At 39.4% G+C, this 24,026-nt stretch overlaps 1 protein-coding gene and 1 long non-coding RNA gene across 7 annotated transcripts in view; both read left to right on the top strand.

Annotated features, from left to right (window-relative positions):
• Nucleotides 1-4,252, top strand: part of LOC140522313 (uncharacterized) — a 37,156-nt gene extending 32,904 nt beyond the window's left edge. For all 5 annotated transcript variants that reach the window (XR_011973281.1, XR_011973280.1, XR_011973279.1 and 2 more), the window contains 2 exons: nt 268-357; nt 2,442-4,252. This is a non-coding gene — a long non-coding RNA (uncharacterized lncRNA). The remainder of the gene's footprint in view (nt 1-267; nt 358-2,441) is intronic.
• A 1,823-nt stretch (nt 4,253-6,075) lies between these two features.
• On the top strand, nt 6,076-24,026 carry LOC140522283 (uncharacterized). Of its 2 annotated transcripts, XM_072637550.1 has the most exons (4): nt 8,944-9,550; nt 14,790-14,910; nt 15,669-15,764; nt 17,687-24,026. In XM_072637550.1, the coding sequence occupies exons 1-4, from the start codon at nt 9,437-9,439 to the stop codon at nt 18,724-18,726; spliced, it is 1,371 nt and encodes a 456-aa protein (XP_072493651.1). In that variant the 5' UTR covers nt 8,944-9,436; the 3' UTR covers nt 18,727-24,026. The 2 variants fall into 2 exon arrangements, 1 of the variants encoding a protein (XP_072493651.1); XR_011973267.1 differs by having other exon boundaries at nt 6,076-17,049; nt 17,687-17,767.

The following is a 24,026-nucleotide window of genomic DNA, read 5'->3' as shown; positions in this document are numbered from 1 at the left end:
GCAGTCTTCTGGCTTTCCTGTTATCTAACTTATTCTCAATGACTTCATCAACTTCTAACTTCTGTGTAAACTTAACTTTTTGCTCTCTCACAAGTGTGTTCTCCAATTTTGTATCTAAAGAGAGATTCCCCTCCCACACAGAGAAATGACTGTTTCCTTCTAGCCCCACCCTCACCCCCCAAGGGCAGAAGTGAGGATTCCTAGTCTCTGAGCAGGGCAGACCCCCAGGTTGGTCCTTCATTCTCATGGTTCTCCTTCTCTACCCAGCACCTCCTTCTGTGGCCTCTGCCCCACCCAAGTAAGTGGTAGCCTGGAAGAAGAGGGATGGCTCCTGTGCTGACAGCCAGGCCTAGACAGGTGAGTGCCACATGCTGCTTTCTTGTAATCTGGTCTCAGGCCAGAAACCCAAGGATATGTTTCTTTCTCCTGTGCTATAACCATAGAAATTGTGGGTATCAGGGAGGCATATGTTTAGAGCCAAATGACACCACCGAGACCAATTGATCCTCTCCACACACACAAAAGACCTTACATTTACTTTTTTTTTAACTTGAGTTCCAAATTCTTTCCCTTCCCCAGTGCTTCCCTCACCCATTGAGGATACCCATGTTGCCTGTGAAGCAAAGGAAAACATTTCCATATTAGCCATGGTTAATAAAAATAAGAATAATGAAAATGAAATAGATGATGCTTCAAACAGCACTCAAAGTTCATCTCTTGTTTCTTCAATTTTTTGTAATGGGTCATTTTTATAGTGAGATAGACCATGTAGTGTTATGGCTGGGTCAAAGGCTATAGAATAGTTTAATAACTCTTTCGGCATAATTTTAGATGGCTAACCAAAATGGTTGGATCATTTTACAGTTGCACTAACACTGAATTAGTGTCCCAGTTTTTCCACACCCCTCCTACCTTTTTGTCACTTTCCACTTCTTTGGTTTCAGCCAATCTGGAAGGTGTAAAATGGTATCTCAAGGTTGTTTTAATTGACATTTCTCTAATCAGTAATGATTTGGAACATTTTTTATATCACTATGAATTCTTTTGACTTCTTTATTGGAAAACTGCCTGTTCATATCCTTTGACTTTATCACTTGGGGAATGATTTCTATTCTTATACATTTGGCAAAGTTATTTATATATTTTAGATGAGATGTTTTTCTAATAAACTGTCTATAAAAATTTCTGCCACTTTCCTGCTTTCCTTCTAATCTTGGCTACATATGTTTTATTTATATGAAACCTTTTTAAATTTAATGTAGTCAAAATTATCCATTTTACACCTGCCTTTGCTATCACTTGTTTATTTATGAATTGTTCACTTATCCATAAGTATAATAAGTAACATTTTAACTTTTTGTCAATTACTCGTACTTCAGCATCTTTTTTGTTTTTCATTTTGTCAGCAGTGACCATTTATTTCAAGAGGATTCATAATGAAATATGCTTCCCAACTTCTGATATTTATGTGATTGACCTTTATCTTTGATCTTCCATTGAATAATCTGAATTAATTTCTTTAAATATTGACAGATTTGACCTCTGTGCTTTTCAAGGGACTCTTAAAAATATTCTCCCACAGCACAATTGAAAAGCATCCATTGTGTTGCACTCAGCTTTCCTGATATTTTGGATGTGGTCAATGTGGGAGTTTATTTTGCTTGTCTATGAATTGTTATTACAAGGATTTCGTCTATTTGATTCACTCTCATGTGGAGGGGGAAATATGGGTGCTAGAAAATAGATTTTGTTACAGGTGACCCTCCTCCCTTAGAATGGAGGAGGAAGGATAAGAATCCGTTTTGGTATGGGCATTCCTCCCTCCTGGTGCCCTGATAAGTCATACATTTTTGATAATATACAATAAGGTTTTAAGACTAAAGTTCTTGATTCCTTTCTGCTTTTTGGGTAAATGCTATGTTTAAGTGAATTAAACTAGAGAGTTAAAAGGCAGCAAAGTACAAAGAGAAGAACACTAGGTTGTGTATCAGCAGGTTTTATTTGAGATTTAGCTACAGTATCTAATAGCCAATTGACTTGAAGCATAACTAATCATGAGAATAAAAATATTTTTAATTACCATTAATTGAGGATGAATAAAAAAAGAAAAAGAGCAGTATTTTAAAAAAGAGTAGTGGAGAGACAACAAAGCCTGAAAGAAATTAGTCTGGTGGTGAGTGTTACAAAAAGTTTAAAAATCTAGCTTAGAGGCAAGATCAGAAATTAGTGAAGACCATGTTTCAGGGTAGATTGGATGATAGTGATAAGAAGGGATCCCTGTGAGGAAGTTATACAACTTAAATCTTCCTTGGATTTCGTTTTCTCATCAAATTGTTTTCTCTTGGCCATGAGATGAGCCTGAACATAATGTGTGGTGAATAATTGTTGATGGTGGTTTTAGGAATATATCCTAATCTGAGCTGTTGCTCCTATTCATTCAGGTAGCCACTGTGGACCTTACATATTTGGAATCACTTTAATTAAAACAAAGCTTCACAAGGATCTGTGGCAGATATTCGTGTACTGTGGTTTCTGCCCAGGGCTCTGAATGGTTTTTCCCTGGAAGTGACTCAGTTTGATCATGGTGTAGCCCACAAGTGATGAAATCCTAAATCTGCACAGCTACATAAAGGAAAGGAAATGCATTTGATGTGGAGGACTGAAGATGCTGCCAAAGAACTGTCTAGATGAAAAGCCCTGGAGGTTTCCAAGGTTCATGGACTAGGAAACCAGTAAGGGGAAGTGCTCTCCTCTAAGAACTGACTAGGAGGAAGGAAGGAGGCATCAGGGTGTTGAACTAACTCTGTACTTGGTGTTTTTCTAACATTAAGGCAATTTTTATTCCTCATGGCCACAAGACCATGGACGCAGAAGCAGGACCAGAAGCTATATTCTTACATCACCTGGAGTACTGCTAACCAATTTATCATCTTACAGTTTAGTGAAGATGCAAAAGTTCCAACTGGAGATGGTATGAAAGTGAAAGACAAATGGGGTTCTACAGTTGGATAGGGAAGGCCCAAAGTTAAGAACGTGATGAAGCTGCACTTAGTGAGGCAGAGAGACTGAGTTAAAACTGGGAGATTCTAGGAACAAGTACTGCAAGTGGAGCAGGAGGGTCCATTGTCCTTGCCAGAGTAAGCATTCCTCCCCATGGGAATCTGTTCATCCATGGTCTCTTCTGGACAGCAATATTTAGTCTCCCCACTGGTTTTTTCAGTAAAATCACACTCTCTGGAAACTTTATCACCTACAGCAAACCTGGGCTCTTGATTCCTCAGGTAAAAGGAACAGAAGACAGAGAGAGAACAAGTTTCTGGGAATTTGAGAAAAAGCAGGAAAAACAATAAATCCAAGAGAGAAAATCTGGCTAATGAAGGAAACAAGCATTTATTAAGTGCTTACTAGGTGCCAGGTCCTGTCCTAAAAGGAGTTACTTTCTCAGATCAGCAGGTCAAAAATCAGAGTCAGAATTATTCTTTAAATGGACACTACTTTAAATTGCTCATGAAGTGTATGGGGCAGTTGCTTTAAGCACAGGACCATGCCTGGAAAGAGACTAGGAATTAGGAAAATCCTAACTTCAGAAGCTTGATAATGAACCTTCCTCCCACCTGATGGCAGAGAGGTGATGGCCCAGAGGTTTAGAAGGAGAGGCATTTTCAGACATGGCCAATATCTTGATTGGTCTTGCTTATCTTTTTCTGTGGGAAGTGGGCTTCAGATTAGGAGGTAGTTAGTGAAAATTGATACAGACACTGTACCTTTGGTATCATTGCTATCAGAAATTCTCCAAGGAATACACTCCCTCTATCAATACAGGTCAATACCTTCTGTGCAACTTCTCATCTTGGAGTTGCCTACCATACCAATGGTTCAATGTTGTGTCTTAGGTTAAAGAACAGGAATATATCAGAAGTCAAACTTGAACTCAGGCCTTCATGTCACTCAGAACCCCTTTCTAGCCACGATGTGATGTTGCTTTTGGAGAAAGTGAAAGTATTAAAGGAGAAAAAGAACAGAGTATCCAAAACACATTTGAAAATGAAATAGAGGAAAACAAAAAAACATGAGGTGACATTATTTTAATTATTTCTTTTATTTATTACTACCTTCCTAAATATAAAATATACTGTAAAAAATGAAATGTACAGAGCAAGAGTGTATAGCTTTATCCACTACCCTGTTTGTTGTGTACTTTGTGAATCAGAAGGTTTGTGCCTGTGGAACGCTAAGTTCATAATTTTTAAAATGAAGGAGGAAAAGGCAGAGAAGAGGAATGCATCAGCTGTAGTCTGTAAAGTAAAGCAGTCTGCCTCAGAGAAGAGATAGAGCAGAGAGAGCTGGTGTGGGGAATGAGCATGTACATTTGGAATAGTCTCAGTTCCCAGCCAAGCTGTGCATAAGGAAGAGGGAAAGTGTGTTCGTGTGTGTGTGTGTGTGTGTGTGTGTGTGTACGCACCTGCCTTTTGTTGTAGGTGAGACATATTCAAATATAACCAAAAATAAAAGTAAAGACTTAGCTGGTGGGGAATTCATTATTTCAATTAAGTACTCTTGGAAGGGCATCCCCTGTGTTAGTATGGTAGACTTTGATCACACCACTACTTTATACTTTCTTCTTACAAGAAGACTACAAATGAAAATCGATGGGAATAATAGGGGCAATAACTAGTCTTTAACATTACAATTCTGCCAAGCACTTGACAAATATTATCTCATTTGAGCCTCCAAAGAACCCCATGAGGTAGTTCTATTATTATCTCCATTTCAAGCAAATTCTCAATCGTAAGAAATCCTATCTTTTCCTGAATTTCTCACATTACCATTTTAGTCTCTACTTGACCTTACCTGTAGAATGTGGAGTGTGAATTCCAAGGTAGGAAGGTAGAGACTGAAATCAGTCAGTTGAGTTTTATGAAGCACTTAGTAATGCTAAGGCACTGCAGTAAGCAATGAATGAAGAAGACAGCCTTGACTTCAAGGAATCTGCAGTCTAATATTGTTTAGTCATTTTTCAGTTGTGTTTGAGTTTTCCTGCCCCATTTAGGGTTTTCTTGGCAGAGACATTGGAGTGGTTTGCCATTTCCTTCTCCAGCTTATTTCACAGATGAGGAAACTGATGTAAACAGGGTTTAGTGACTTGCTCAGGGTCACACAGCTAGTGTTTGAGGCTGCATTGGAACTCAGGAATTCCTGACTCCAGGCTTGATGCTCTATCCACTGCCCCACCTGGCTGCCCTCCAGTGTAATAGAAAGCAAAAGAGAAAAAGAAATTGAAAAGCAGGAGTTTGTGGGAAAGGTACCCTGTGCAGGGACATGGTAGAGAACTCAAGCAGGGAATTTCCAAAGTAATACAGCCAGGTGGGAAATGAAGCAATGTCTAAGTCAGGCCCTCCTCTTAAGGAGAGAAGTTCAGGGCCACACCCTCCAAACAACTCAAGTGAGTTATTCAGTGGAATCCTCAAAGTGAAGAGATCTTTCAGGAGGATGGTGAGATCATGCCAGTGAATGAATTTACTAAGGCATGGTGGGATGAGGGCTTCTATCTGAGCTCAGTGCAGAACACAGAACAGTGGTTTTTCTTCCCTGGGAGAACCTGGAGGAAGTAGCTGCTACAATTATTTTTGTACAGATAGGTCCTCTTCCTCTTTCTTTAATCTCTTTGGAATACAAACTCAGCCATGGTAGTACCTGGTCAAAGGGTATGCACACTTACTGAGCCCTTTGGACATAGTTCCTAATTGTTCTGTAAAATGGTTGGACTAGTTCACAACTCCACCAAAAGTGCATTAATGACATGTAGGACTCCCAGCTGAGCTCAGTATAGAACATAATGCAGTGGCTACTTTTCCCTGGGGGACACTGGAAGGAGCAGTTGCTCCCCTAAGCTGAAACTGCCTAGGAAGGCTTATGTAAAATGATGGCCCAATGGGGGAGGGTATTGACCCCACTCCTGACAGTAGAAGACTACAACATTTTCACCCTCCACTTTGCTCATTGTGAGTGAGAAATCTGTGGCACTGAACGATGAGACCAGGCTGGGTGTGCTATAGATGAGAAGCCTGGGGGGCCTTCCCTGGATTCTCTTGGTACCCAGGTAGGTATCTGGGGCTTACACTCTGACTGGCCCTGCAGGACATGGTGATTCACTCCCCTGGAGAAACAGGCAGGGAGATTGGAGATTGAATCACCACAATCTCTCTTCTGGCATGTAAAATGAGAAGCAAAACAAAGTATACCAAAACTCACTGGCTTTCAAGAAAAACCAGTGGGACTGATAATTACTTGACTCAAGTATTGTATACTCAAAGGAGGACCTTAAACAAATTTAATAACTTTAACAAATGAATGAGAAGAAAGTTCCCAAAGGAGCTTTGAATGATGTAAAAAGGAGAATACAATCATGTTTGTGACCCCATGACCACTGTGTGTTCTCCTTCCTTACCTGGGAGCCAGCACAGTAGAAGACAGATGTGTGGGTCAAAAAGACAAGACCATTACCCAAAATTTTAAATAAATTCAGAGGCTTCCCAAGGTAAGAATAGAAAGTGATTTATTCAATTCTAGAGAGAAAGGGGAGTCCCTCCACCAGGATGAGGCTGATGGAAGGAGGCAACTTACAAAGAAGAAAACACCATTATATACCCTAGCACAGAGAGTCCCACCTCCCCACTATCCCACCTCTCCGTTGGCTGGGAGGCAGGCTTACAATCTAAGTGTGAAAAACTAGACAAACCCTGGGAATTATTCACTTATCCCAACACACTTCCTTATCTGTTACCTAACTAACTGCTCATGTGGCTATTCTATAACTAAAATAAAAAGGAGGGGAGAGGGAGAAGGGGGAGCTGGTAGTGTTGATGTGGCAACAGTATAACAAACAAAGGAGAGATTTGAGTAACTTCCAAATTTCGCCTACAGACCACAGCACTACCACAAAGAGAAGGGAAGAGCCCTAACTGCCCAAAGCCCCAGACTCCTGGAAATCAGGTCCAGAAAGAGAGGCCTTATGGAAAAGAAATTTTATTTAGAAAATACAATATTCCCCATATTTTTTATAAGGAAAAGTCTTCACAGTGTCCTCATTTCAGTAAATCCCTCCTCTTCTCTATCATCTGAAGACTTTTCACACCCCTGCTGATACAGATTATCTGTTAATTGATCTCCTTCACTTTTTATACTCTCAAACCACTCCTTCTTCTCCTTCATGCTTTTGTCTATATTGAAAGATGAAGACCAAGTCTGAATGAGAACATGGGCAATCTTTAAAATTCCTGTTTCCACACATCAATCCAATCCTCACATTCTTTTCCCTATGAATTCCCATCATCTATCCCCCTCTATATGAATATTGGAAGGGAACAAAGTTGACCAACACATTGACAAATTACAAGGGGACTGTCTCCTTGTTATAAGCACAGAGACAGAGATTTAAAATACTAAGGTAGAACAATGAATTATCCATTCAGAGATTCCATCTCATCTGGGGAGAGGCATCATCTGATGCAGTTTTCTGATTTAGATGCTCCTTCAGGCCTTCTTCAGCACAGCATCTCTGCATCTTCTTCCCTTTATCACCTTGTAGAAATCCAGATGTCCACTCTCCTACAAAACTGACCTTAATAGCATTTTAGATGGTCATTCTTAAGCTTTATACACTTACCACTCTTACAAAATCAAAACTGGGACTTAAGAAATCCACATTGGAACCCAGTATTTATATCTTAACACTGATTCACTATTCATTTCCCCCATTAGGAGGATGAGAGTCAGGTAATACTTCTTTTAAAGCATTTACAATATAAACCAGAAACCATTCTTCTTGCAACATTAACCAACTGAGACAAAAATAATAACTGTGTATGCTAACTTCACAAGCCCTTGACCTAATTGTCTCCACACAATTACTAAGAATTAAAGGACCCTAACATTGTTGTTGGTCTAATGTCCTAAACCTAATAACTTAATTTTAGACTTAACCTCAGATGTTCCCCTACCAACAATCTGTAATTTAATAGATCTAGTATTAAGCTTACAAAACCTTTGATTACAGGAGATTGCTGCCAAGAGCAGGGACACTGCAGGGAAACAGTATCTCCCTAACTTCATGTCAATTCCAGGCAGAAGTAGATTGTAATGTAGTATCCAGCCAGGCTTAAAATCTGCCAGGTGTCAGTGGGGAAACTGAGACAGGAGAATCCTACCTCAGCCCAGGCTGAACAGTCATTTTCCCACCCTTCCCATGAGATCACCTTCTGCAGTTCATACCAGCATCTCACAGGCTTACTGGCATCATGGATTGGAGGCTCAGACCACCTTTTTGCTACCCATACCTGGAGTTAGAAGAACAGTCAGTTAATAGTCCCATAAACATTTGTTTCTCCTCTCGTTTCTCTCCCGTCCTTCATGATCTCGTAGACGTCCCGGTCACTTCCTCCAATACCGAGGGAGAGAGCAGGGCAGCTGCCGGGGCAGGGCATCGGCCCGGAGGGAGGCAGAGCCGGGCAGAGTCCTCCCGGGTCGGGACAGCGGGGGATGGGAGACCGAGGCAGCGCCCCTGCGGCCATTGGAGGCTGGGGAAGAACGGAGGGAGGAGAAGGGATCGGGCTGGGAGCTGGTCCAGGCAGCGGAGAGACCCAGGCACGGTCCCTTCGCCCTAGCTTCTGCCTTTATAAAATGGGGGCCCCAGGGTTGTGGTGAGGACCCCATGAGACAGTCACCGTAAAGTGCCTAACAGAGCCGGACGCCGGACGCTTCAGGTACTTGCCGGCTCTTACTGTTATGTGGTCCACCTACCATGTGGCAGACATTCCTGAGGGAAGGGCCAGAGCAGAAGGGGCGGGGCAAGCAGGGAGGCGGGACTGCATTCCAGGGGAGGGGCGGGGCAGAACACCAGACATGCGCAGAAGCTTCAGTTTCCAGACTACAATTCCCAGAAAGCCATGCGCGCATCGGGGAGTATTTTCCAAGCCCAGGGCCAGGAAGACGGGATTTCCGTCTAGCTTCGTTACTTCCGTCACACTTTCTTTCGGCCTCTTCCGTGCTTGCTTGTGGCATGTTTGTCTCCTCGGTCCTAAGCTTAAGTGTGACGGGGTGAGGAGTACCCGAGAGTGGGGCCAGTGCCCGACGGAGACCGGCTTCGGGCGTGCGGCGGGGTCGGTGTCCCAAGGGCTGGTTCGGGAGCTGACGGAGAAGGGGAGGGGTGTAAGTTCTACTCCTTCATTCGTGGCCGTGTCCCTGGACCCTGGTCAGGTCCTGCCCATCCAGCTCGCGGTCGTTCCCCAGGGTCCGAGGGCAGGTGCTCCCGGTGCTATGGTCGTGTGGTCCTCCGGGCATCCTTCGGAAAGCCTCCCCTGATCCTGCCTGCGGCCGTGCCCCCCACCGCAACGCCGTTTTGTCTCTGAAGTCCCCTGCACCGCCCTGCCTCTCTCCGATGGGGCAGGCCCCCGGCGTGGCCCGCCCCCCGCTCTCGGCTCTCCTTCCCTCCCCAGCCCTGCCCCGCCCCGGTAAGGGCATGGCCCCTGTGCTGACGGCCAGGCCGGGACAGGTGAGTGCCACGTGCTGCTTTCCTGAAATGCGGTCTCCGGCCGGAGACGGAGGGAGGCGCTTCTTTCTCTGTGCTGTCAGCCTAGAACGTGTGGTCCTCAGGGAATCGTGTATTTAGAGCTGAATGATAGCTTATTGACCAGTTTGTCCTCCCGCTTCAAACGTGAAATAATATAAACTATACGTATGTTAGAAAGCTGCATATCTGCCTACAAGTTTGTTGTTCAGTCGTTTTCAGTTTTGTCGGACTTTTGTTGACCCCATTTGAGGTTTTCTTGGCAATTACTTGAGTAGTTGGCCATTTCCTTCTGAGGCAAAGAGGAGGGTGGAGTGACTTGACTAGGGTCACACATCTCGTAATTGTGTGAGGCCAAATCTGAACCCAGGAAGATGAGTCTTCCAGACTCCTGGCACAGCACTCTAGGCACCGAGCTGCCTAGCTGCCTTCGAACAGATTAATATATATTCACACACACATACATATATATGTACATGCATACAGTCAAGTATTTATTTACATAAAGGAAATATTATTCAATGTAATTATCCCCTCTTGAAGCAGTGTGGTTTTGTGTTCAAAGGATCTCCGTTTGAATCCAGGTTCTGACACTTATTCCTAATGTGAAATTGGGGAAATTGTGGCCTTTTTGTTGCTGTACATGAACTCCCTTCCCCCATTCTCCACTTCTGCCACCACCATTCCCGTTCTGATAAAGCTAAATTTCACAGGCTTTTGTGCAAAACATGATTCTTCTAGCTGCTGAAATTAAAAAAAGAGTATTTGACTCCCATGAGATAGCCTTGTTTTTTTTAAAAAAAACAAACCACAAATTTTATTGAATATGCGACTGAGTTTTCTGCTCCTTTCTTATTATTAATGATTATCTTAACCTTTTGAAGCTAAATGTAAAAAAAAAAATTCTGGCTACTTCAAATCACAAGGATCCCCAAACAAGCCCATTCATCTGCTTTTAATAGCAATATGCCACTGTATAATGGGATAGGAAGATTGTTCCTGTCCATTAATAGGCCTATGTGACCTGCTTTCAGCTTTTGCCCAGCTGACTGCTATGATGGAGCCCGAGTCCCAAGGAGGTGGGAGGAAGTGGTGGAGCAGGTGGGTGCTGCAGGAAGTGAGAATGAAGTAGAGCTGGAGAGAGCAGCAAGGGGTAATAAGGAATTTTGCCTGGGGAGGTGTTTGGGGGGAGATCTAATAGAGGGAAGGAGGGAAGGCTTGGGGATGTCAGTGCTCCCTGGATGACAAACTTCTTTGTTACCATGGTGGAACTGACTTTTTGGTATCTGAATAAATATTTTGGTTTTGCCTTTGAGGAAGAGAGTTATTTATATTTTGCAAATTTACTCTAGAAATACACATACATATTCATAGCACCTGCTCTGGATATCCTGTTGGCATTACAGCCACCCATATATAAAGAGGAGAAGTTGTCCTCCTCAGCCCTGATGTTAGACTTCCATTAGTGGCTCAGTTAGGTCAGAAATATAGCTTATATTGATGCATCCTGGGTCCCTCTTGTTAGATTCAGCCCATTCTTCTAAGTTCTTGAAGTCTCTTTGGATTCTCATTTTTTTGTCCAACCTCGATGGAAGGGGTTAAGTCACTAGCTCACCAGGGACTAAAGTCAGCAGCCTGGAGTAGAAAAAATCAGTGTCTGCTTTACCTTTGGAAGAAGTTTCCAAATGTTTGTTGCCTAAAACGATTACCGGACCCAGAAGGGCCTCTGTGAAAGCCCCTCTGTGTAAGAGAGCCTATTGAGGGGGACTGAATGGAAGCAATTGTGGTTACTTATGCAAGCAAGGCCACAGCCCCTGAGCTACCTGGCTCTTTTACATGTGGGTGACCCAGAGGAGACATGACATCAGTCTACAGCTATGCTGGCAAAGAGCTGCTGGAGGACCTCTTGTACCTGGGGAGGAAGCTTCACTGAAAGCATTTAAAGGCACATAAGTCATTGGAACAGAGACTGCCTCATCAGCGTAAGGAATGAGTGGTTAGGGAGCAATTAGAAGAGTTTCTTTTATTTTTCCTATAAGATTTTGTGCTATTTCGCCTCAGTCATTTCTGGGGAAACACTTCTTTCCTTCACCCTCCAAATTTGATGCTCCTTTACTCCAAACAAGTTCCAAATTCCACAATTCCAAAAAACCAATGACAGTGACTTTATCTGATAGTTTACAAAACATTCTCCTCTAGTGGTCTTCCATCTTATTTGCTATCAGAAGTGATAATAGTTTTTAATTTATCGAAAAAAATAAGCATTTCCATCACACAAAATAGGTGATTCTAAACGAAACTGCAAATCTACTACGCACAACTTGTTATTCCTTTCAAAAGTACAGTAAAATTATCATATGAAGTTCTTTTTTTCTTCCCATTCCACTTCTACCTTACAGATGACTACCACTAGACAGAAATAGCTGTGTGTGTGTATGTATGTATTGCATATATAGAGAGATATAGATATGTAAAAGAATTCTATGCATACTTCAGTTTATCAGTTCTTCCTCTGGATGCAGATAGCATCTTTGTTCATATGTCCTTTATATTTACTTTGGGTATTTGTAATGGATAAAGTAACATATTTACTCAAAGAACTTCTTAAAACATTATTGTTACTGTATACAGCGCTCCATTCTGCTTTTTTTTGGTCTTAATTATTTCATCAAAATCTTATGTTTTTCTAAAATCATATAGCTCATCATTTCTCATAGCACAGTCATGTACCAGAACCTGTTCAGCCATTCCTTCATTGATGGGCATCCCTGCAATTTCCAGTTCTTTACCATCAGAAAAAGAGATCCTATAAACATTTTACAACACACAGGTTCTTTTTCTTTATCCCTAATCATCTTTAGAGATAGACCATGTAGAGGTATTGCTGGGTCAAAGGGTATAGGTAGTTTAATAAGTCTTTGGACATAAGTCCAGATTGCTTACCACAAAGGCTGGATCATTTTACAGTTGCACTATCAATGAAATAGTGTCCCCGTTTTTCCACATCCCCTCCAACATTTGTCGCCTTTTTATTTTTGCCCTCTATTGTTTTAGCCAATCTGGGAAGTGTAAAGTGATATCTCAGGGTTGTTTTTAATTGACATTTCTCTAATCAATAATGATTTAGAGCATTTTTATATAACTGAATTGTTTTGATTATTTCATTAGAAAACTGCTTGTTCACATCCTTTGACCATTTATCAATGTTGGGAATGATTCATATTCTTATAGATTTGACAGAGTTCTTTATATATATAAAATATATTTTAGGTTGGAGACCTTTATCTGATAAACTGTCTATAAAAATTTTTCCCCAGTTTTCTGCTTTCTTCCTAATCTTGGACATATTTGTTACAATTTTACACAATCTTTTTAATTTAATGTAATCAAAACTATCCATTTTATGCCTGAGTTTGCTGTCTTATCTCTCACCTATCCATAAGTCTTGTAAGTAATAGATTCAACTTTTTGTTTTCAGGTATTCATAGTTCAGCATCATTATATTTTTGTAATTTTGCATGTTATGTTGTTGGGTCTACTTACTTTACACTGTGTCAGTTAACATATATCTTCCAATGCTTCTCAGAATTCCTCATATTTGTCATTTTTAAGTATATAAATGACTGTGATTCATATGCCTTTTTTTCTAGCTGTCTTTTACTGGTGAGAATTCAGTTTGTTACCAGCTCTCTGCTGTCCCAAAGAATGCTCTTATGAATGTTTTTGTTAAAAAACTCAGTTGTTTCCTAGGTTTGGCTATACAGAAAGGGAATGGCAACATGGTAATGTGAGAATAGTGCTCTATTTGCAGCCAGGAGCATCTGGTCTCAAAGTGCGTATCTACCATTTACTTCCTTTTGACCTTAAGCAAGTTACTTTCTCTCTGGGACTCATTTTTCTAATGTGTAAAGTGAAAAAATTGAACTCTAAAGTCTCTTCACTCCAGATATATGAACTGGAAAATAATGGTCCTTTAACATCCTTTTTAGCAGTAAAAAACTGTTCACCTGCTGTTAGAGACAGGAGGTTGTAGTCCCCCGCTTGCATTTACTCTTATGGTTCTAGCAGCATTGAACATCCTCATATTCATTTTAGAGCAGCACATGTTAAGAAGCGCAGTGATTGGATGAAAAGAGGAAGGTATCTGCCTTAGTTGTGATGAGATCAGGCTGATTGGGCAAAGGGACTGGCTTTGTTTAGATTGGAAGAGAAGACTTAGGACCACAGGACAGCTGTCTTCAACTATTTCATTTTCATTGTTTATTTCAGCAAGTAAAAAAGGAATTAGCCATACTGCTGCTTCAGTTCAGAGGGCAGAAGAAGGAGCCATGGGTGCACATTTAAAAAAAAAAAGTAGCACAAACCACTCCCCACCCCACACACATACACATTTAAAATTGATATCATGGGGACCATTTACAGCAATAAGCATTTATGAAGCACCTACAAAGTGCCAGGCACTTGTGCTAAGTGTGGAGTATACAAAGCATGGCAATAATGGCTTCTTCTGTTAAGGAGCTTACAAGCTAATCAGAGGAATTCTTGTCTAAAAATTTTTATTCATTTTTTAATTTATGGAATGAAACAAGCATTTAAAAACAGTATGATAAAAAAGATTATTTCATATGAAATTGCAAATCTATTATGTACAGCTTGCTATTCCTTTTAAATATATAAAGAAGTTATCATGTAAATTTCTTTTTTTCCCTCTTCTCTCAGGGGATAACAGGTTCATTTCCCTGAATTCAACAACAGAATTGTCCCACTCTTCCCAAGTGTCTGTATACAAACAAAGGAACATGGGAACAATTACTAATTGTTCACAATGGGACCAGTTTTCAGAGAAGACAGAATTGTGAACAGTTCTTTTTTTTTTTTTTTTTAATAGATCTGACTGGGTTTCTGGTCAGCATAACCTAGGTAACCAGCAGGTAAAGATGTTCTGATTTCCTAGCTAGGCAGGGCTAGTTTCAAACAATGCAATAAGGTTTTCTCCCAATTTCCAGAATTGAATAAATTTTCCTCATAAGACAGAAGTTGGACTAGACCTATAATTGAATAGAAAAAGGAACTAAGTTATCTCCAGAACTCAGTCACAAAATGGAGTCAGTGTGGTTCACTCAATTACCTCAATTTCCTCAGCCTACTGGCAAGTAGTTTCCATTTGAACTTCATAACACTTAGAGCTATAGCTGGGTAAGCATACATGTTTTTGGTATTTCAGGTCACATTCAAGGATGTGGCTGTGGAATTCACCCCAGAGGAGTGGGTACAATTGAACCCATCTCAGAAAAAGTTGTACAAGGATGTGATGCTGGAGAACTATAGGAACTTGGTATTTTTAGGTAAGAACAGCTGTCCTTTGGACTCTTTATATATAATAAGACAACTTTCAAGATATTAACAGTTATTCTTTGGCATACAAGAGGAAAATATTCCTAATGACTTTTTTAGCCAAGAGACAGATTATTTGTGCTACTTGTTTCCAAGAAAAAAGCCCTTTGCTTAGTAAGCCTGGAAAGTGATGTCTTGATTTTTTATCCTTTAAAATGTATCTTTGCCTCTCTGCTGCATCAAATCCATGATTTTCTTTTTAAGCCCAGTGTAGGTTTTATTAGAAATTGTGTTACCACTGTCTAAGCAGGGAACGAGTCAAGTGAACCATTTTTTCCTAAGTTCTACTCAGTAATCCATTCTACCATGATATAGAATGTCCTTTGTACTAATGCTTGAGGTCTTTCTAGCATGCTTACTTTTTGCCCAAAGAGGAGTTAAACTAATTTTGAATTCTGTTAGTGTTTTATGGATGCTTTCTTTAAAAAATATAATTTCTCCTCTCCCTGACACCTAAAAAAACCCAACCTTACTTTTCCCTCTACCTAACCAGTTGAGCTCCACATTTGAAAAGCAAAAATCTCAAAACAAAATCAGCTTACCTGGTGCCCTTCGTGGTATAAGTTACATTTAGGACCTGTATTTCCCTACCTTTCTAAGAGTTGGGAGGAATATTTTTATTATAAAATACAGAATTGTATTATATAGAACATTTTCTATTCTATGATGGAACTCTGAGATGACTCCCTAGTACATATTCACTGAATAGGATTTGCAGTTCCCAAACTAGATGTGATCTACCATTTGGAAATAAAGGAAACATCCTGGATGCCAGAGGCAGATATTCCCAGAAGAAGCTGGCCAGGTGAGTACATAAAAACCAAGCAGATGAGTCATTGCAAACTAATGATCTGTTGGTCATTTTAGGTCAAAGTTCTTACAAAATGTTGAACAAAATGGCCTATCAAAGCTTCTCAGGCCTTGTATTGTTAATGTATTTTTGCTTCAGAATGGGAAGATCTTTCCCATCCATTAATAGGCCCATCTAACCCGCCTGAGTCACCTGGAATTCTGAGTCCCATGAATCAGGTAGAAGGCTTGCTGAAAGGGTAGAGTAGCAAAAGGTGGAGTAGAACTAAGAGGAAATTGGACACAGCAGTTTGAATTGAGGGAGAGAGAGGAAGCAGTCAGAAAGTTGTGAGTGTTTATTTGTGGGAATGCCCTAGCAGTGGGGAGGCTTGGGGATGGTGTTGCCCTCTGCATTGTTATTTTGTATAAATTTTTTTGTTGCTGTGATGGATTTGACTTTATGGTGTTGGTTCTTAGCTTTCTGGTATTTGAATAAATATTTTCCTTCTGTCTTCCATGTGGAGAGTCTGTTATATTTTGTGATTCAAGATTATACCAGTATATTCATAGCTGCCATAGGCACTGTAAATATTGCCTTGGTGCTACAGGCCTGTTGAGAGGAGCTGAGACTTTCAAACTTCCATTTTTTTACCTCAGCAAGTTACTTATTTATGTGTTTCTTTACTGAAATGTACCTCCACTTTCAAAGAAAGTTGTTGCCTTAAATAGGGCAGTTATTTCTCTTCTGTTCTTTGAAGATTTACTTCTCTTAAGCAGGCATTCTCCTGCCTCACTTCCATGAATTCATTCTCCCTTTTAAAATAAGTACATTATTTAAGATATTAAATATTCTGCACTTTCTGCTTCTTAGTTATTTTCTGATATTTTCCTTTGTTTTTATGATTATGCTGCTTTGCTGCTATTACTTTTCAAAATATCTAATACTATCTAATACTGACCTCATTCTGTCATGTTATGTGTCCTCTTGTTTTTCTTTAAAGCATAAAGGCACATTAAAATGTTCGTATAACAGGACTTCATGTAGCCATAAACCCATCCTTGGTTTCCAATATTTTGCTATTTCACAAAAAGCTGTTGTGAAACATTTTAGTGAGAGTGCTTTGTTTCCTTTCAGTAATGTATTGAGGAAGAGGACCTAGTACTGTGACCATTGTGTTAAAGGATATGAACAGCTGAAACTAGCTCAACTAGCTGAAACTGCTGTTCCTTTTCAGAAGAATGGCAGCAGCTACTTAATAAGTAGTTTTTTCAAAATAACGGCCAAAATTTATCATTTTAAGGTAACTTTGCTAATCTCATACTTTATTGCTACGTCCAAATTGTGCTTATTTTTACAAAAGTCTTTGATTATCAGAGTTTGAATAGTGTTTCAGGTAATCTCTTGTCAATAACACCTGTATATCTTACTGTTTTGGATGTCTATTCCTTACTAAGTAGATGTGCTGGATTTCTAGAGGAAATTAATGGCAACAATTGTCACATTTCCCCCTCATGTTTCGTTATTCTCTTTACTTCATGTATGTATTTCTCTTCACTCTAAACTCAATTCTCTTATTTTCTTCCTCTTCAGTCTTTTCCTATTTTTCCCTCAGATGATAAGGATATATTTGCAAGTCTCAAAGTCATCTTTTTTTTTTTCTGAATAGTCTTATTCCATTCAAAGGTAATCCAGTTAAAGAAGGGTAAGGAAGGGTCCATTCATCTCTTCAGGTAAATTCATCCTCAAATCGTTTAAATGTGTTAACTTTGAGTCATCATACTTTCAACAAAATAAATTGGTTCTTGGTGAAAGACTAGTGAGGCTAGCCTTCTTAAGGGAGAAGGCAAGCAAATGGCTCTAAAACCTTTGAATGACTAAGAACCTTGGGAGAGGGTAAAAAAGACAGGTTTAATCAGCTCCTTATTCTTCCCTTTCAGAGAGCAGAGAATTAGCTGGAGATAAACCTCCTGAATGTAATGAATGTGGGAAGACATTCTGGAGCGAGGAGCAGATTGCTATACATGAGAAAATTCACACTAGAGAGAAACCTTATGAATGTGGTGAATGTGGAAAGGCCTTCAGATATAAGAAACAACTTAGAGTGCATCACAGAATTCATACTGGAGAGAAACCTTATGAATGTAGTGAATGTGGGAAGACCTTCAGGGATAAGACAGAACTTAGAATGCATCACACAATTCATACTGGAGAGAAACCTTTTGAATGTAGTGAATGTGGAAAGGCCTTCAGATATAAGATACAACTTACAGTTCATCAGAGAATTCATACTGGAGAGAAACCTTATGAATGTAGTGAATGTGGAAAGGGCTTCAGGAGTAAGTCATATTTTACTGTGCATAAGAGAATTCATAGTGGAGAGAAACGTTATGAATGTAGTGAATGTGGAAAGGCCTGCAGGGATAAGACACAACTTACAGAGCATTACAGAATTCATACTGGAGAAAAACCTTATGAATGTAGTGAATGTATCAAATCCTTCAGGAGCAAGCAGCACCTTGCTCTGCATCAGAGAATTCATATTTTAAAGAAACCTTATGAATGTAGTGAATGTGGGAAGGCCTGCAGGGATAAGACACAACTTACAGAGCATTACAGAATTCATACTGGAGAGAAACCTTATGAATGCAGTGAATGCAGGAAGGCTTTCAGTAGTAAGACACACCTTACTGTGCATCACAGAATTCATACTGGAGAGAAACCTTATGAATGTAATGAATGTGGGAAGGCTTTCACTGCTAAGTCACATTTTACTGTGCATCAAAGAATTCATACTGGAGAGAAACCTTATGAATGTAGTGAATGTGGGAAGGCCTTCAGGAGTAAGGACCAGCTTCCTAGGCATCAGAGAATGCATACTGAAAAGAAACCTTATGAATGTAATGAATGTGGGAAGACCTTCAGAGTGAAAGTACAACTTACTCAACACCAAAGGATTCATTCAGGAAAGAAAACTTAACAATGTAATGCATGTAGGAAGGCCTGCAGATGGAGAACACTACTTTATGTCCATCAGAGAATTCATGCTGGTGAGATTCCTCATGAATCTAAGGAGTGTGGGAAGGTCTTCCATTGCAATTCAGATCTTATTAGACATCAAAAATTTATGTTGGCAAAAATCTTATGTAGTGAATGTGGGGTGGCCTTCAGGAAGAAGCCACATTTTACTATGTATCAGGATTCATACTGGAGAAATTCTTTATGAATGTGAGTATTGTGTGAAAGTCTTCCATCACAAATCAGATCTTTTCCAACTTCAAATAAATTCATAGCTTCTGAATATAATGTACAAGGTAAAGCCTTCCCCCTAAATGTATCTTTTATTCAGCATCAGCACATTCATACTGGAGAGGGACCTTATGAATGCAATGAATGCAGGAAGACCTTCAGCCTGAAGACATAACTTGCTCAACATCAAAGAATCAATTCTTAGAGAATTTCTCATAAAGAAAGCTCTGAGTTTGGGAAGGCCTTTAGACTAAGGATACTATGTCAATGAGAGAATTCATACTAGACTGATCCTTCATGATTATAAGGAATGTTGGAAGATTCCCCCAGTTGATTAGACCGTGATTCTGAGTCCCTACATGCAATTCAAAGGCATCATGGGGAAGGAGATATCCCTCTCCTCTCTAGAGGCCTGTCAGGGGGCAAAGATTTAGTGTTATCTTGCCATGGGAGGGAGGGAGAGGTTATGCTTGCTGAGGCAGAGGTTACTGAGTGGATGGTGATATTAGGAGGGCCTTAGTATTAATAACTTTGATCCCTTAGCATATGGCATGCAAGATCCTTTGGATGACCTCTTGGCCATGACATGAGCCTGATCCTAATGTGTGATGAATAATTGTTGCTGGTGGTTGAGGAACAGTTCATAGTGTGAGCTTTGTTCCTGATGTTGCTGCTGCTGCTTCAGTTCCTATTCATTTGGGAAGCCCCTGGAGACCATCAAAATCTGGAATCATCTTAATTGAAACAAAGCATCATAAGGATCTGTGGCAGATGTTGATGCAATATAATTTCTGCCCTGTATCCTGAACTGAAATCCTGGTAAACAGGAGGATTAGCTATGGCCTTCTCATGGTGGCCAAATGCCTCGTCATCCAATTAGAGACACACATGAAAACATGAATAAGATTCCTATTATGGGCAAGGAATATAAACGGGAGTTTTCAAATTAGAAACCAAAGTGAGCAGTAATTATGAAAAAACACTAACTCACTTTTTTAGAGAAATGAAAACAACTTTGAAGTAACATGGTTGCACTACCTCAGATTGCCTAACATGACAGAAAAGGGAAATTGTTCATTGTTTATCTTTTGTTCTGGAAGGGGACCATGTCATCAGGAAGATGATGCCATGACTTCCTTTGAATGGGATTTAAGTGAGGGATGACTGTACAGTCACTAGCCTCACTTTCTGCTCAGGAGCCATTTGAATGCAATAGCAAGATAGAAATCAGGAAGACTGGAGATGGCCCTTGCTGTTAATAGAGTGACAACTTGGGCCAACCCTTCTTGAAAGCAATTTGCAGTAGTGCTGAGAAAATTAGTAAACTGTGCACATACCCTTTGGCTTGGTGATACTAGGTGCAAAGGATCAAATAAAGAAGGAAAAACCCCTATGTACAAAAACATTTGATAGCAGCTGTGTTTGTGGTGGCAAAGAATTGGAAACTGAAGAGATTCCCATCATTTGTAGAATTACTGAACATGTTACGGTATACAAAGATGACAGAAGAATATTGTAATATAAGAGATTACAGAAGTAAGTTTTTCATAGAACTCAAGGAAGACTTGTATGAATCACTACAGACTGAAGTAAGCAGAACAGGAGAAAAATTTATCCAGTGACAATATTGTAAAGACAACTGTAAAAGATTTAAAAACTGATCAACACTGAACAACCATTTTTTTCAAGAGGATTCATGATAGAATATGTTCCCCAAATTCTAACATTTATGTGATTGATTCATATTAGATCTTCTAGTAAATAATCCGAATTTCTTCAAAGAATGACAGATTTGACTTCTTTGCTTTCCCAGGGACTATTAAAAGTATTCTCCAGCACAATTCAAAATCATCCATTCTGTGGCACTCAGTTTTCCTCATGTTTTGCTTGTGGACAATGTTGGAATTTGTTTTGCTTGCCTATGACTTGTTATTACAAGGATTTTTGCTGTTTCTTGTCCCTCCCCGCAGTTTGATTTTTGGTAAGGATGGTCCTCCTTTCTTAGACTAAAAGAGGAAGGATGAGAAGAATCCCTTTAGTTTGGGGCATTCTTACCTCCTGGTGCCCTGATAATTTCTACCTTTTTGTTTAATGTATAATAAAGTTTTCAGACTCAAGTTTTTGATTCATATCAGATCTTTGGGTAAAAGTCAAGTTAAAGTAAACTGGAGAGTGAAGAGGCAGCAAAGTGCAAAGAAGACTAGACTCTGTGCCAGAAGGCTTGCATTTGAAATTTAGCTGTAATTTTTAATAGCCAGTTGACCTGAAGTATAACTAATCATGAGAATAAAAACATTTTTAATTACCACTGAGAATGAATTTTTTAAAAGTAGATCTGTAGGGGGGAAAAGTAGTGGAGAGACAGGAAGGCCTGAAAGGAATTATTCTGTTGATAAATGTTACAAAAAGATTTTAAAAGCCTAACTTGAAAGCAAGATCAGAGAATAGTGAAGACCATGTTTTAAGGTTGATGGAATAATGCTGATAAGAAGGGATACCTGTGAGGAAGCTATACAAAATAAATCTTTCTTGGTTTTTGTTTTCTCATTGAAAAATGAACTTGGGTCTAGAAATGAGAACCCAAAAACTGTCAACAGAAAGTGGATATTGGAAGTAAAAGCAGGTACAACCTGGTGGAGATCTCACTTTTTTCATTTAGTAGCTTCTGAATTTCCCCCATCGTTTTCCTCAAACCAGTCTTGATATTTGTGGGTGTCATTTAGCCAGATGAGTAAATGCACTGCTGTACACCAAATCTCTAAAAGCTGCCCATTCCTTTTCTGCTCCACTTTCCCCAACTATATGTTGGCTCAACTTTCCCTCCAAGTTAACAACAAACTATTCCTCCTCAGAGAAATGCTCTGATATTTTGCCATTGATTCTTTGTGTACTCATTTTGCTTTGGGGTCATGGCTTTTGTTGAAGGTGAATATTTAGCTTGGAGAGGAAAAATCTGATCAGCCCAGCAATCTGCACCACATGTTGCCTTCATTATTCTCACATGCTATCTGTCACTTCATTTACTATTTCACAATTGTTTCTGGAAAAAGACTTCTTTCATTCACCCTCTAAATTTAAACCTCTTTTACACCAAAGAAGTAGTTAAATAAAAATACTAGTTATAGTGACTTTACCTTACAGTTCATAAAACATTCTACTCTAGTGGTCATCATCTTCCCTCCTATCATAAGTGTTATTTTTTAAAAATTATTTTCAATTTAAGGAATAAAACAGGCATTTTCGTTATTAATTTCCAGTATTAATAAAAGATTATACATGAAACTCCAAATCTACTGTGCACAACTTGCTATTCCTTTCAAAATAAATTATGTAAATTTTTTTCTTCCCATACCCCTTCCACTTTACAGATACCATTAGACAGAAATAAAGGTATGTGATTGGGTGTGTGTGTGTAATATATCTGTAAGTATACATAAAAAATTATTCCATACCTCAATTTATCAGCTCTGGATGTAAATAGCATCTTTCTTCGTATGTCCTAATTTCATTTAGCATGGTAGAATTCCATCACAATCACATACCACAGCTTTTTTAGCGTTTCCCCAATTGATAGGCATCCTGCAATTTCCAGTTCTTTACCACCAGAAAGAGAACTGCTATGAACATTTTAGAACAAACTGAAGGAGGCAGTGGTCAGAATCAAAACACATTTGAGAAGGGATGGAGTGAAAGAAGACAGTGAAAAGAAAAAACAAGGGGGAAATAGGTGGAAGTAAATGCACACAAAATGGTAATGGCATCCAAATTTTTTTCTTGGAAGGTTACTTTCTTGGTGAACAGGTATTTTCTTCCATACTGTCAGATGAGGAAGAATAATGCATACCATCAGAGGAAGACATAAAAGTCAAGGTTTCTGTATCCAAAACCTCCAAAATAAATATGCAATGATCTCAGGCCATGGAAGAGCTCAAAAAGGATTTTGAAAATCAGGTGAGAGAGGTGGAGGAAAAATTAGGAACAGAAATGAGAGAGCAACAGAGAGAGAGCAAGAAAATCATGAAAAGTGAGTCAACAGCTTGTTAAAAGAGACACAAAAAATGCTGAAGAAAATAACACCTTTAAAAATAGGCTAACTCAATTGGCAGAAGAGATCCAAAAAGCCAATGAGGAGAAGAATGCTTTAAAAAGCAGAATTAGGTCAATGGAAAAGGAGGTTGAAAAGCTCACTGAAGAAAACAGTTCTTTAAAAATTAGAATGGAGCAGTTGGAAGCTAATGACTTTATGAGAAATGAAGAAATTACAAAATAAAACCAAAAGAATGAAAAAATAGAAGACATGAAATATCCCCCTGGAAAAACAACTGACCTGGAAAATAGATCCAGGAGAGACAATTTTAAAATTATGGGACTACCTGAAAGCCATGATCAAAAAAAGAGCCTAGACATCATGTTTCATGAAATTATCAAGGAAAACTGCCCTGATATTCTAAAACCTGAAAGAGATCCAGAAAGGAAAGCTAGGAATACTGTAGCCAAATTCCAGAGTTCCCAGGTCAAGGAGAAAATATTGCTAGCATCCAGAAAGAAATTCAAGTATTGTGGAAATACAATCAAGGTAACACAAGATCTAGCAGCTTCTACATTAAGGGATCAAAGGGCTTGGAATAGGATATTCCAGAAGTCAAAGGAACTGGGATTAAAACCAAGAATCACCTACCCAGCAAAACTGAGTATTCAGGGGGGAAAATGGTCATTCAGTGAAATAGAGGACTTTCAAGCATTTTTGATGAAAAGACCAGAGCTGATTATAAAGTTTGACTTTCAAACACAAGAATCAAAAGAAGCATGAAAAGGAAACAGGAAAGAGAAATCATAAGGGATTTACTAAAGTTGAACTGATTACATTCCTACATGGAAAGATAATATTTGTAACTCCTGAAACTTTTCTCACTATTTGGGTAGTTGGAGGGATTATATACACATATATAGACAGAGTACATAGGGTGAGTTTAATAGGAAGGAATAATATCTAAAAAATAAAATAAAATTAAGTGAGAGAGGAATATATTG

Source organism: Notamacropus eugenii, chromosome 1 (genome assembly GCF_028372415.1).
Source record: "Notamacropus eugenii isolate mMacEug1 chromosome 1, mMacEug1.pri_v2, whole genome shotgun sequence".
NCBI classification, from domain to species: Eukaryota; Metazoa; Chordata; class Mammalia; order Diprotodontia; family Macropodidae; genus Notamacropus; species Notamacropus eugenii.
Note: the sequence above shows the minus strand (reverse complement) of the source record. Positions and strands in the feature narration are given on the sequence as shown.

Bases quoted from the DNA above. Each gene is read 5' to 3' on its own strand.
- LOC140522283 (XM_072637550.1), top strand. From the start codon at position 9,437: ATGGGGCAGGCCCCCGGCGTGGCCCGCCCCCCGCTCTCGGCTCTCCTT. The intron at 14,911-15,668 runs GTAAGAACAGCT...TTCACTGAATAG, and splicing joins TAGGAACTTGGTATTTTTAG to GATTTGCAGTTCCCAAACTA. The intron at 15,765-17,686 runs GTGAGTACATAA...CTTCCCTTTCAG, and splicing joins TCCCAGAAGAAGCTGGCCAG to AGAGCAGAGAATTAGCTGGA.